We start from the raw sequence: 12,689 nt of genomic DNA, 5'->3' as shown, positions 1-12,689 counted from the left end.
GTGCACACCCTCAAACAGTCTGACTCCAAACTCCACTATGGTGAAGACCAAAGAGCTGTCAAAGGACACCAGAAACAAAATTGTAGCCCTGCACCAGGCTGGGAAGACTGAATCTGCAATAGCCAACCAGCTTGGAGTGAAGAAATCAACAGTGGGAGCAATAATTAGAAAATGGAAGACATACAAGACCACTGATAATCTCCCTCGATCTGGGGCTCCACGCAAAATCCCACCCCGTGGGGTCAGAATGATCACAAGAACGGTGAGCAAAAATCCCAGAACCACGCAGGGGGACCTACTGAATGAACTGCAGAGAGCTGGGACCAATGTAACAAGGCCTACCATAAGTAACACACTACGCCACCATGAACTCAGATCCTGCAGTGCCAGACGTGTCCCACTGCTTAAGCCAGTACATGTCCGGGCCCGTCTGAAGTTTGCTAGAGAGCATTTGGATGATCCAGAGGAGTTTTGGGAGAATGTCCTATGGTCTGATGAAACCAAACTGTAACTGTTTGGTAGAAACACAACTTGTCGTGTTTGGAGCAAAAAGAATACTGAGTTGCATCCATCAAACACCATACCTACTGTAAAGCATGGTGGTGGAAACATCATGCTTTGGAGCTGTTTCTCTGCAAAGGGGCCAGGACGACTGATCCGGGTACATGAAAGAATGAATGGGGCCATGTATCGTGATATTTTGAGTGCAAACCTCCTTCCATCAGCAAGGGCATTGAAGATGAAACGTGGCTGGGTCTTTCAACATGACAATGATCCAAAGCACACCGCCAGGGCAACGAAGGAGTGGCTTCGTAAGAAGCATTTCAAGGTCCTGGAGTGGCTTAGCCAGTCTCCAGATCTCAACCCTATAGAAAACCTTTGGAGGGAGTTGAAAGTCCGTGTTGCCAAGCGAAAAGCCAAAAACATCACTGCTCTAGAGGAGATCTGCATGGAGGAATGGGCCAACATACCAACAACAGTGTGTGGCAACCTTGTGAAGACTTACAGAAAACGTTTGACCTCTGTCATTGCCAACAAAGGATATATTACAAAGTATTGAGATGAAATTTTGTTTCTGACCAAATACTTATTTTCCACCATAATATGCAAATAAAATGTTAAAAAAACAGACAATGTGATTTTCTGGATTTTTTTTCTCAGTTTGTCTCCCATAGTTGAGGTCTACCTATGATGTAAATTACAGACGCCTCTCATCTTTTTAAGTGGTGGAACTTGCACTATTGCTGACTGACTAAATACTTTTTTGCCCCACTGTATATATTTTTAATAAAATGGTGGTGCTCCTTATAATCCATGCTTCTTATTGCTTACCGGGAGTAGTGGTTGCGGTGAAGTGGAGTCCCAGGGTTGCTGTTGGAGGAGGCAGGAGTGGAACGTTGCTGCAGGATGCAGGCAGGAATGAGGGGGTGTTCCGATGTGCGGCACACCACTGTGGGTGTCCGATGCTTGCCGCTGCTCTATCCCGTGCAGCGTGGGGGCTCTGCTGTTCCATCCATGCTTTCCTGTGCGGTGGATTTCTCCCGGGAAAATGCCCGCCAGGAGGTGGCGCATGCGCAGATGGAGATCTCACTGAAATCTCGTTAAACACATGGCCGCTGAGTTATGCTGGTAAATTGACCCCTGGGAGAGCACATCTAGACGATGCGGACGTTGTCAGGGTACATCGGCAACAAGGCACACCAACTCTGCGAACTCGGCGTGGCCAATCCGGAGTGACCAGGATCACTGGAACCCCTTGATCTTTCTGATGACACTCAAAAGCAGCAGCAGCGGGGGAAAATGTACGGAAGACGGAACGGTCGCCACGAAAGAACCAGAGCATCCACTCCCATGGCACTTGGATATCGCGACCGAGCTATGAACCTGGAGACTTTGGCGTTCAGTCTGGACGCCATCAGATCCACATCCGGGGTCAGACAGATCTGTTGGAAAACATCCGGATGAAGTTCCAATTCTCCCGAGGTGAGATCCTGGCGGCTGAGGAAGTCTGCCGCCAAGTTTTCCACACCTGGTATGTGCACTGCTGAGATCACCGAGTGGTTCCTCTCTGCTCATCGAAGAATGCGAGATACCTTGCACATGGCCACCCTGCTGTGGGTACCCCCTTGATGGTTGATGTATGCCACAGCCGTGGCGTTGTCCGATTGAGTTGGGATGGGGTGACCTGCTAAGAGATAATGAAACTGCAGTAGCGCTAGCCATATCGCTCGGATTTCCAAGACATTGATTGGATGCGTCGATTCCTGAGATGACCAGCGGCCCTGAGCGGTGTGGTGACGAAAAACTGCTCCCCAGCCCAGAAGACTAGCATGACCCGCAGGGATAGGCAACACCAGCAGTCGAGGGAGAATGGGTTCCTGTCTCAAGCCGCTAGAAGAGAATGTGGTAGGGGTGCATCTGTAGAAAGGAACCGCTGCCATTGCTGGCACCATTTTGCCCAGTACCCTCATCACAAAGCGGATGGAATGAGGGGGATGACTGAGAAACTGCACGGGCTCCTTGATTAAGGGCTAGGACCTTGTCTAGAGGGAGAATCACCAACCCTCGGGAGGAGTCCAGAGTCATGCCTAGAAAGGATATCTGCTGGGCTGGAACGAGGGAAGACTTGGATAAGTTTATCAGCCAACCCAGACGAGAGTATCGCAAGTGATACGAATGCGCAGTCGTGGGAAGACGGACCCTTGACTGGGAGGTCGTCCAGATAGGGCAGGACGACCACGCCCCGAAAGTGCAAGATGTACATGAAGGTCGCTATGACCTTTGTGAACACCCTGGGAGTGGTAGCAAGGCTGAATGGCAAAGCCATGAATTGAAAATGCTGTTCGCGAATGGCGAACACAGGAACTTTTGGCAGGGGGAATCGGGATATGCATGTAAGCATTTTGAATATCGATGGATGCTAGAAACTCCCCTTTTTGCATTGGGGTAATAACAGAACGCAGAGACTCCATGCGGAAATAACGGACCTTGACAAACCTGTTTAGAAGTTTGAGGTCTTGTATGGGTCTCACTTATCCATCCTTTTTTGGGACAACAAATAGTTTGGAGAAGATACCCTTGAACCTTTAGTTTTCCGGAACCGAAGCAATGACGCCATCATGGCGCAAAGAGTCTATGGCTCGGGAAAGAGCTTTTGCCTTTGATGCTGGAAGTCGGGAAGGAAAGAAATGAGCCAGGGGACGAGAAGAAAAATCGATTTTGTATCCGGAAGGCACCAGATCTCTGACACTTAAGCCTTTGCTGGGGAAGAAGTTTGCTCTATCCTCCCGTAGCATCTGAGATAAGCTGATCCAGCTTCTCTCCAAACAAACGCCCACTCTGGTAAGGAAGAGAGGTCAGAGACTTTTTTGATGCAGAGTCCACTTTCCATTCCCTGAGCCATGATGATGTTCTGATCATGATGGCATTTGCCGCTGATAGAGCAGCACAGTTAGGCGCATCCAAAGAAGCGTATACCAGGTAATCTCCTGCCTGAGAAATCTGGCTAGCCAACTGTGCTGCCTCCGGAGGAAGATTACTGCTCTGAATGGAATTAGCCAAAGTCTCCGACCAGGAAACCATTGCTTTAGCTACCTACGCTGCAGCAAAAGAAGGATATAGAGCTGCACCTGAGGCCTCAAAGACAGATCGAGCCAAATTTTCTATCTGGCGGTCTGTGGGATTTTTAATAGATGATCCGTTCGGCAGGGATAGAAGGGTTTTGGATGCCAGGCGAGAGACTGGTGGGTCTACTACAGGGGATTCGGCCCAATCTTTTCTCAAATCGGCTGAGAAAGGGTACTTCGCCTCAAGCTGTTTTTGTCCTGGAAAACGATTATCTGGTCGCTCCCTGTGCCAATGAACTATATCCCGAAACTCCAGGTGAATGGCAAATGTTCTATGAGGGCGCTTAGCCTTTTTGAAGCACACAGTGTGATCGAGCACGGAGCGGGAGTCTTAGTCAACCTTCAGAGTCTGGTTGACGGCCTCAATCAGTAAATCAACCGTTCGCTGAAAATCTGGTGAATCCGGATCTAATTAGACATCCGATTCACACTCAGATTTGAGTTAGTTACCGACATCTGGAGAGGGAGAACGAGAAACGGAGCTCACCGATGCCAGGGCACATTATTGTACAGGAGACGTACTACGGATCAGTTTCTTAGATGCTTGTACATTTCTAGATTGTGTGTGGCCCCTGCTAGCTGACTATTCCCGTGTAGGGGAGGGTTCCTGTGCATCAGATGTGCAAATGCCACGATCCCCAGAAGGAACACTGAAGGATTCAAGCGCTTTGGCCGGAGAAGTCATAGATTGCAACAGACGAGACCCACTCAGGGGGACCAAGAACACTGGGCTCAGTGTCAGCAGAAGGCCCCTGAGTGCATTTGAGGTCACAGGCTTTGCAGGGCGGCGAACTGAGCTTTTGGAAACGCAAACTGGCAGGAGTTACATGAAGTGAAAAAGACTGTAAGGCTAGGTTCACATTGCGTTAGTGGGTGTCCGCTAACGGACTCCGTTACATGGCGCAATTGTCGCAATTAACGCTATGTAACGGATCCATTAGCGCACCATTGACTGCAATGTGCTAGCGGATCGCTAATGCATCGCAAACGTATGCCATTTTTGGCATGCGTCTGCGATGTGCCGTTAGTTTCGGACAGACCTCGAACGCTGCTTGCAGCATTCAGGGTCCGTCCCTCGCTAGCGCAGATCGGGCATCTGCGCAAGCGGGAATGCCGAACGCAATCCCTTTTTGGACATTGCGTTAGCGCAATCCGTTAGCGTATCCGCTAAACGGATTGCACAAACGCAATGTGAACCTAGCCTTAGAGTCTTATAAGACTTTTTAGGTGCCTGAGGCTGGGGCACGATGTACTCCTATGTGCCCCTTTAATAAAGGTTCCCACGGGAGATAGGATACTGAAAGGGAGAGAGAGAGATAGAGATTTTAGCAGCGCTCCTTACCCAGGTCCTGTGTCCCAGCCACGAGTATCACTCTCCGCGTCGCCATCCAAGCAAGCAGTAGGCTTCCTGAGCATCTGGAGGTCCTGTCAGTGTGTGACAGGGTGTAGGAAGATGGCCGCCGAGATTACCTGGGCCCTCTTGTTCACAACGAGAATCACCGAAAAAGTGGGCGGAGTCGCCGGATCGTGTCATAGCGGGGGGTGGAGCGGGGCAAAAGCTTCGGCTTGCACAAGGCCAAAGCCTGGGACCAAATTTTTACTTAGGCCTGAAAAATGGAAAAACACCTCACCAGGAAAAGTCTGCTGCATGTGCCTGGACTGCTCAGAGCCCCCTCCCCCCTGTTCAGCGCTTACACGCTGGTGATTTTTGGACGGTGCAGGAATAAAGGGGTAAAAACCCTTAGGCTATGTGCGCACGTTCAGGATTTCTTGCAAAAAATTCCTGAGCAAAACTGGACATTTTCTGCAAGAAATCCGCATGCGTTTTTAGTGCAGATTTTTTCGGAGGATCCCAATGCAATAATATAGTGGGAAAGCTGCAAAAAATCTGCAAAATTAATGAACATGATCACATCATGTGCACAAAAATTGCGGAATGCTTTCGAAATGATGGGATGCATAATGTATGCTTTTTTTCATATTTTTATAGCGAAAAAGCGTGAAAAATCTGCACACAGCCTTAATCTACTCTCCTTTTCATAGGGAGATGGAGAGGGACCGTCTGCCTCCTTGCTTCATCCGCTAAACAGTGGTGGAGCAGTGGGGGCTGCACGGGCGCAAAAATGGAGGGTGCATCTGTGCATCCAAGGGGTTCCCCTGGGTGGACAGGGTTGATTGTCCGGCATTAGGCCTGGCTGCAGAAGAGGATACATGGAGGCGATACTCCATGTGCTCGTCTGTTGATGGTGCGGGGAGATTGGTGCCCTTTAAGGGACCTGTCGCCCCTAAAAATCAGCCCAGGCTTGGCATCCCACGTCGCAGGAGAGGATACGTGGAGGTGACACTCCACGTGCTCGCCTGTTGTTGGCTCAGGGAGATCGGACCCTTGAATGGATCCGTCGCCCGTTCATCCAGGTAAAAAATCTTAATTAAAATGTAAAAATTAAAATAAAGATATTGGTCCAAAACTGGACCCATGTGCCTTCTACGGACACTAAGCATGAACTGGTTCTCTAGGAGCCAGCAGGAGGGTGTATACTGCAGGAGAGGAGCTGACTTTCTTTATATTACTTGGTGTCAGCTTCCTAGTGGCAACAGCATATACCCACGGTCCTGTGTCCCTCAATGAGGCAAAGGAGAAAATAAAATATGGCAAGTATAGATGAAAATGTAATAATGTAAAAACACATGTATGTATGAATTATGAGGGAGCTTTTTACAATTACATACCAGGTTTATCAGGAGTCTGAACAAAGTGTTGAGAGGTGAAGGTTTTGCCATCGGGATACTTGGGATGAGGAGGCAGTCGAGAGTCAAGGTATGTACAGAACAGATGCATAAGTATCTTTAAAAAATATAAAGTGGAAAAAAGATTTACGGTACTAGACTTTACCATGAAGATAACATCATAATTGTTTTCATATTGTCAAATGAGTAGTACACATGAGATTATTTTTCTTTCTTTTTTTTTCCCCCCCCATATGCAAATCTGTATGAAAAATAAAACTTAGAGAAATCTTACAAGGTGTCTATGGAGGACAAGGTCTGAAGTAGAGGTTGTGTGAAAAGGAGGAAAACACTATTTTGTATCCGGGACATGACCTGAGGCGTTGTGGACTGCAGAGGGTCAAGTGTCCTGGAAGAGGGGAAGATGGCTCAGCCAACCAGAGAGAGTTGAACTGGTCACACTGAATAACATCTGTTGGAACTCATTTTCATGATCCCCTGAAGGCCAGGAAGAAGCCAGCTTGAAAAAAGTTCTCCTTTCTTTGTAAGGCTACTTTCACACAAGCGTCTGCGTCGGCCCGTCGCAGTGCGTCGTTCCGACGCATCCGGTCACAATGCAGCACAACGAGGGTAGCGGATGCATTACTACAACGCATCCGCTTCCCCATTGTAAGTTGCGGGGAGGAGGGAGCGGAGTTCCGGCTGCGCATGCGCGGTCGGAAATGGCGGACACAATGCACCAAAAAACGTTACAAGTAACGTTTTTTGGTGCCGGCGGTCCGACGCAACTGTCGCATGACGGTTGCGACGTGTGGCAACGCGTCGCTAATACAAGCCTATGGAGAAAAAACGCATCCTGCAGACAACTTTGCAGGATGTGTTTTTCTCTGCTAAACGACGCATTGCGACGTGCGTCGTACGACGCTAGTGTGAAAGTAGCCTAACGTACGAGTGTCAGCCTCCTTGTGACTGCAGGATATACTATAGTTTCCTGTGTTCTCAAATGGAGCTCCTGAGAAGCACCATTTTTGTATTTTTTTTTTGCTATAAGGGTTAACCCCTTGACCCCAGGAGCTTTTTTCGGTTTTGCGTTTTCATTTTTCGCTCCCCTCCTTCCCAGAGCAAAAACTTTTTTATTTATCCATTTCAAAAACCTGACCGGCACATCCAAACATAGGCTAAGTGTGAACAGGTGCTGAACCTAGAGTCGCCAACTCGTATATAGTTAAGTAAATAAGGCAGCATACTGCAGCGCTGAAACATGCAAACTTGAAACACGAAATTTGAACTGCATTACTGCACTAGAAATATGAAAAAATGAGAGCGTTTAGCGCATAAAAATGGTCAATTTTATGTGTACCTGGTAGCCCCTTTACGGCATCTCTCTTATACCAGGTCCTACACTTGCCTTACCTCGCCGAGAATAAACATCTCCATCTGAATGGGTACATGTGAAACCTCTTCCTAGACTAAAATTCTCTCTCTCTGTGGAGGGGTATTGGACCTGCTGTAATTAAAACACCTGCGGCTAGGAGGCGGAGTGCACGATCCGAAGGCTAAAGAATACATTTCAAAAACCTGACCGGCACATCCAAACATAGACTAAGTGTGAACAGGTGCTGAACCTAAAGTCGCCAACTCGTATATAGTTAAGTAAATAAGGCAGCACACTGCAGCGCTGAAACATGCAAACTTGAAACACGAAATTTGAACTGCATTACTGCACTAGAAATATGAAAAATGAGAGCGTTTAGCGCATAAAAATGGTCAGGTTTTTGAAATGTATTCTTTAGCCTTTTGATCGTGCACTCCGCCTCCTAGCCACAGGTGTTTTAATTACAGCAGGTCCAATACCCCTCCACAGAGAGAGAATTTTAGTCTAGGAAGAGGTTTCACATGTACCCATTCAGATGGAGACGTTTATTCTCAGCGAGGTAAGGCAAGTGTAGGACCTGGTATAAGAGAGATGCCGTAAAGGGGCTACCAGGTACACATAAAATTGGCCATTTTTATGCGCTAAACGCTCTAATTTTTCATATTTCTAGTGCAGTAATGCAGTTCAAATTTCGTGTTTCAAGTTTGCATGTTTCAGCGCTGCAGTGTGCTGCCTTTTTTATTTATCCGTCAATATGGACATGTGAGGGCTTATTTTTTGCAGGACGAGCTGTACTTTTGAACGATACCATTGATTTTACCATGTAATGTACTAGAAAACGGGAAAACAATTCCAGGTGCAGTGAAACTGCAAAAAAAAAAAAAAAGTGCAATCCCACACTTGTTGTTTTGTTTGGCTTTTTTTTGCTTGACTCACTAAATGCTAAAACTGACCAGCCAATATGATTTTCCAGGTCATTAAAAGTTTATAGACACCAAGCAGGTGTAAGTTCTTTTTTTTTTTTTTTTTTTTTATCTAAGTGGTGAAAAAAAATTCCAAACTTTGCTTAAAAAAAAAAATAAAATAAAAAAATTTGTGTACTCACCGTAAAATCCTGTTCTCCGAGCCATACATTGGGGGACACAGACCTTGGGTGTTGTGCTACTGCCACCAGGAGGCTGACACTAAGTAATACAAAGAAAGTTAGCTCCTCCCCTGCAGTATACACCCTCCTGCTGGCTCTCAGAGAATCAGTTCAGTGCAAAAGCAGCAGGAGATTAACAACAACAGAGTATAACATGTCAAATTTTAGAAAAAGCACAAACTAATAACAGGGTGGGAGCCGTGTCCCCCAATGAATGGCTCTGAGAAAAGGATTTTACAGTGAGTACACAAAAATCCCTATTTCTCCTTCACCTCACTGGGGGACACAGACCATGGAACATCCCAAAGCAGTCCCTGGGTGGGGAAAACATGTATAACCGCTACTTAAAAGTGTGCTACGGCAGCCTGAAGAGTCCGCCTGCCCAGACTCACATCTGCGGAAGTCTGGGTATGAAAATTATAGTGCTTCAAGAATGCATGCGGAATGGACAACCCCGCAAGCTTGCAGGCGTGCTTTGCTGACGCATGGTACCCAATAACCCAAAAAACCTCAAATGACAGAGTGGAGTGTGCGCTGAGATAGGCTGACCTCTAACATGGAAGGACTCCTGGAAGGTGGAACGAATCCACCTGGCTACCATAGCCAAAAATATGGTTAAATCCCTACCGTGACCATCAGAAAGCCCTAGTAAAGCGTCCGACCTTTGGAAAGATGCTTTCCTCGATACGAATCTTCTGAGAGCTGTCACCTTGTCCAGAGCATGGAGAATGCGTTCCACTTTGTGGAAAGGAGCTGGACAAGACGAGAAAAGAACAATGTCCCCGTAAGGGTGGAAGTCGATACCACCTTGGCAACAAGGGACAGGCACGGTCTGAAGACAACTTTGCCTTAATAGAAATAAGGAAGAGCCTGAAAGAGTGGCTAGCTCGGAAAAACTCGCCTGAATGACGTGACTGCCGTGAAAAAAGGCAACCTTTTGTTTTGTTGCAATAAGACCGAAAAGGCCAAAATTTGGACTACCAGCGAGGTGAACACCCGGCCTGAATCGAGATTATTTTGAAGAAAAAACTAAAAAAGGGGGAGGCGTCCGAGATCCCTGCCCCAAGCGAAATGCATACTGAAGCGGGCTACAAGCACAATTCGCTGACAACCTGTTGTGAGGGTCCCGCCTGGGTCAGAACCCAGGGTTCAAAGGCCAAGTTGAGAAACATGGGACCCCTGGGATCTGGTGACAAAACCGTCCCTGTAGAGCAGATATGGACTTCCGTTCCTAAGACTCTCGGAAGTAGAGGAAGAAGCGAAACGGAACTGGTACCACGGAAGAACCAGAGCATGCACTGCGATGGCTTTTGGATCTCGAGACTGAGCTATGAACTCGAGTACTTTGGCATTAAGTCTGGACGCCATCCAGCGAAGGCAGATCTGTTGGTAGACTTCCGGATGAAGTACGCTCTCGCTGGAGGCGAGACTCTGGTGGCAAAGGGAATCTGCAGCCCAGTTTTCTTGCACCGCCGAGATCACCGAATGACTGATCTACCCATCGGAGAATGTGAACTACCTCGTCCATGGCCGCTCGGCTGCAGGTACCCTGATGATTGATGTACGCTGTGGCACTATCTGAATGAATTCAGATGAGGTGACTCTGTCAGAAGACAGTGGAACTGCTGAAGGACTAGCCTTATCGCTCAGATCTCCGGAAGCATAGATCAGGAGTTCCCCGAGTTGACCAGCGGCTTTGAGCAGTATGATGAAGTCTCTCCAGCCCAGCAGGCTGGAATCGATAGTCACTACTAACCGTTAAACCGGAAGAAAGGATCTCCCCTGATTGAGGGAGGAGTTCAGAGTCCCCATCTGAAAACCTGTGTGATCCGCAGAGATAAGCGGAACGAAGGGGACTGCTTCCATTGCCGCCACCATTTTTCCCAGAACCCTCATAGCCAATCAGATGGAATGAGGGAACGAGAGAAAAAGAAAGCAAGCTCTCTGCTGGAGGGCCAAGGCCTTGTATTACGAATCATCTGAAGGTGTCCAGGATCATCCGCAAAGGGAATGTGCTGGGCTGGAAATGGGGAAGACTTAAGTTTAAGGTTAAGTTGATCAGCCAGCCCAGGCGACAAAGGTGTCACAAGTGATACAGACGGACTCAGCGCAGTCCAGGAAGGAAGGTCCCTTGTTTACAGCCATCCAGATAGGATAGGATGATCACGTCCCCAGACTGAAAGATGGACACGACAGCCACCATGACCCTTGATAATCACTCTGGGAGCGGTAAGGAGGCCTAAAGGCAAAGCCCTGAACTGAAAAGCTATTCCTGAATGGCGAAGCGCCAGAATTGGTGGCGAGGAGAAAAAAAAAGTGTGGAGGTAAGCAGCCCGAATGTTGATTATGCCAGAAACTCCACAGTTTTCCATTGAGGTAACGACCAAATGGAGGGACTCCATCCGAAAAATGGTGAGCCTTGACAAACTTGTTAAAAGTTTGAGGTCCAGGATAGGTCTTACTTTTCCTGTCCTTTCATTTGGAACCTAGATCCCTGAGATCTAGCCTGTCTAGGATAACTCTTCCACTGCTGGTTGAGTAGGTAGAAAACTTGCGACCCTTGTTCCAGCATGGGGAACGCTCTGATGGAAGTAGCCATCAGCCTGGCTTGGTTCCAACTTCTCACTGAATAACCGACCACTCTTGTAAGAGTGATGTCCTAGACTTTTAGGACGCAGAGTCCGCTTTCCATCCTCTGAGCCAAAATTCCTTCTGAATGTAATGGCATTTGCTGCTAACAGCGCCGCACACTAGCCGCGTCCAAAGAGGCGTGGACCGCATTATCTCCCCTCGAGAAATTTGATTGGCCAGCTATACTGCCTCCGGCAGAAGGTTACTGTTCTGAATCAAAGTAGTTAAGGTCTCCGATCGGGAGCCCATTGCTTTAGCAACCCATGTGGCAGCTAAGGAAGGGTAGAGTGTTTACCCGGAGAAACTGCATTGTGGTAGAATGAGCAGCTGTATCCAGCAGGTCAGGATAAACCATCTCTTGCTGTCGCTGCTGTCTTTGGGCGGTGTAGGTTGAAGTGATGAAGCCTCGATCCACCGTCCCTTACACGGGGACGTGGAAGGACCGCCCGCCTCCTTGCATCATTCGCTAAACAGTGGTGATGCAGTGGAGGCTGCTCGGACCCCAAAAAGGGAGTGTGCCTACACATCCCGGAGTTCCAGTCCCCGGGGGACAGGACTGGTAGTCCGGCATTAGGCCTGGCTGTAGGAGAGGATACATGGAGCCAACACTCCATGTGCTCGTCTGTAGTGTGGGTGAGATCGGTGCCCTTAAGGGACTCGTCGCCTCTAAAAATCAGCTCAGGCCTGGAATCCTATGTAGTGCATCGCTTATCCGGACACCCCTGTCTGGGTGACTGGCAAAAACAGATCCGGGAAACCTCTGAATCATACTCACAACCATGTTCGCTACACACCTCCGATGAGAGGGAGAGCGAGAAGCAGTGCTCGAGGATGCCAAGGCACCCGATAGTTCGGTAGGCGTACCATGGATCCGTTTTCTAGGCGCCTGCACGTTTCTAGAATGCATGCGGCCCCTACAAGCCGACAGCCCCCTGGTAGGAAACGATTCATCTACCTCAGTCATGGGAGCTGCGATCCACAGAGGGATTTTGAGAAGCCATGGAGAGTGACAGTGACTAAACCCACTTAGGGGGACTAGGTACACTGGACTCAGTGACAGTGGGGGACTCCTGAGCGTATTTAAGGTCGTAGGCTGTGCAGAGCGGCGAGATCTGCGCTTTGGGAAACGCAGACTGGCAGGATATACATGCGGTAAAACAGAAAGGACTGATGCCTAAGGAACCCT

General features: G+C 48.3%; 1 protein-coding gene across 3 annotated transcripts in view; it reads right to left on the bottom strand.

Moving 5' to 3' along the window:
- Positions 1-12,689, bottom strand: part of TMEM209 (transmembrane protein 209) — a 136,714-nt gene that overhangs the window by 16,069 nt on the left and 107,956 nt on the right. For 2 of the 3 annotated variants that reach the window (XM_069765377.1, XM_069765379.1), the window contains one exon: positions 6,357-6,471. The exons of the other annotated variant lie outside the window; for it this stretch is intronic. In XM_069765377.1, coding sequence (XP_069621478.1) covers positions 6,357-6,471 — 115 coding nt within the window. The remainder of the gene's footprint in view (positions 1-6,356; positions 6,472-12,689) is intronic. 3 annotated transcript variants of the gene reach the window in all.

This window comes from Ranitomeya imitator, chromosome 4 (assembly GCF_032444005.1).
Source record: "Ranitomeya imitator isolate aRanImi1 chromosome 4, aRanImi1.pri, whole genome shotgun sequence".
NCBI classification, from domain to species: domain Eukaryota; kingdom Metazoa; phylum Chordata; class Amphibia; order Anura; family Dendrobatidae; genus Ranitomeya; species Ranitomeya imitator.
The sequence above is the reverse complement of the archived record's forward strand: the minus strand, read 5'-3'. Positions and strand labels throughout refer to the sequence as shown.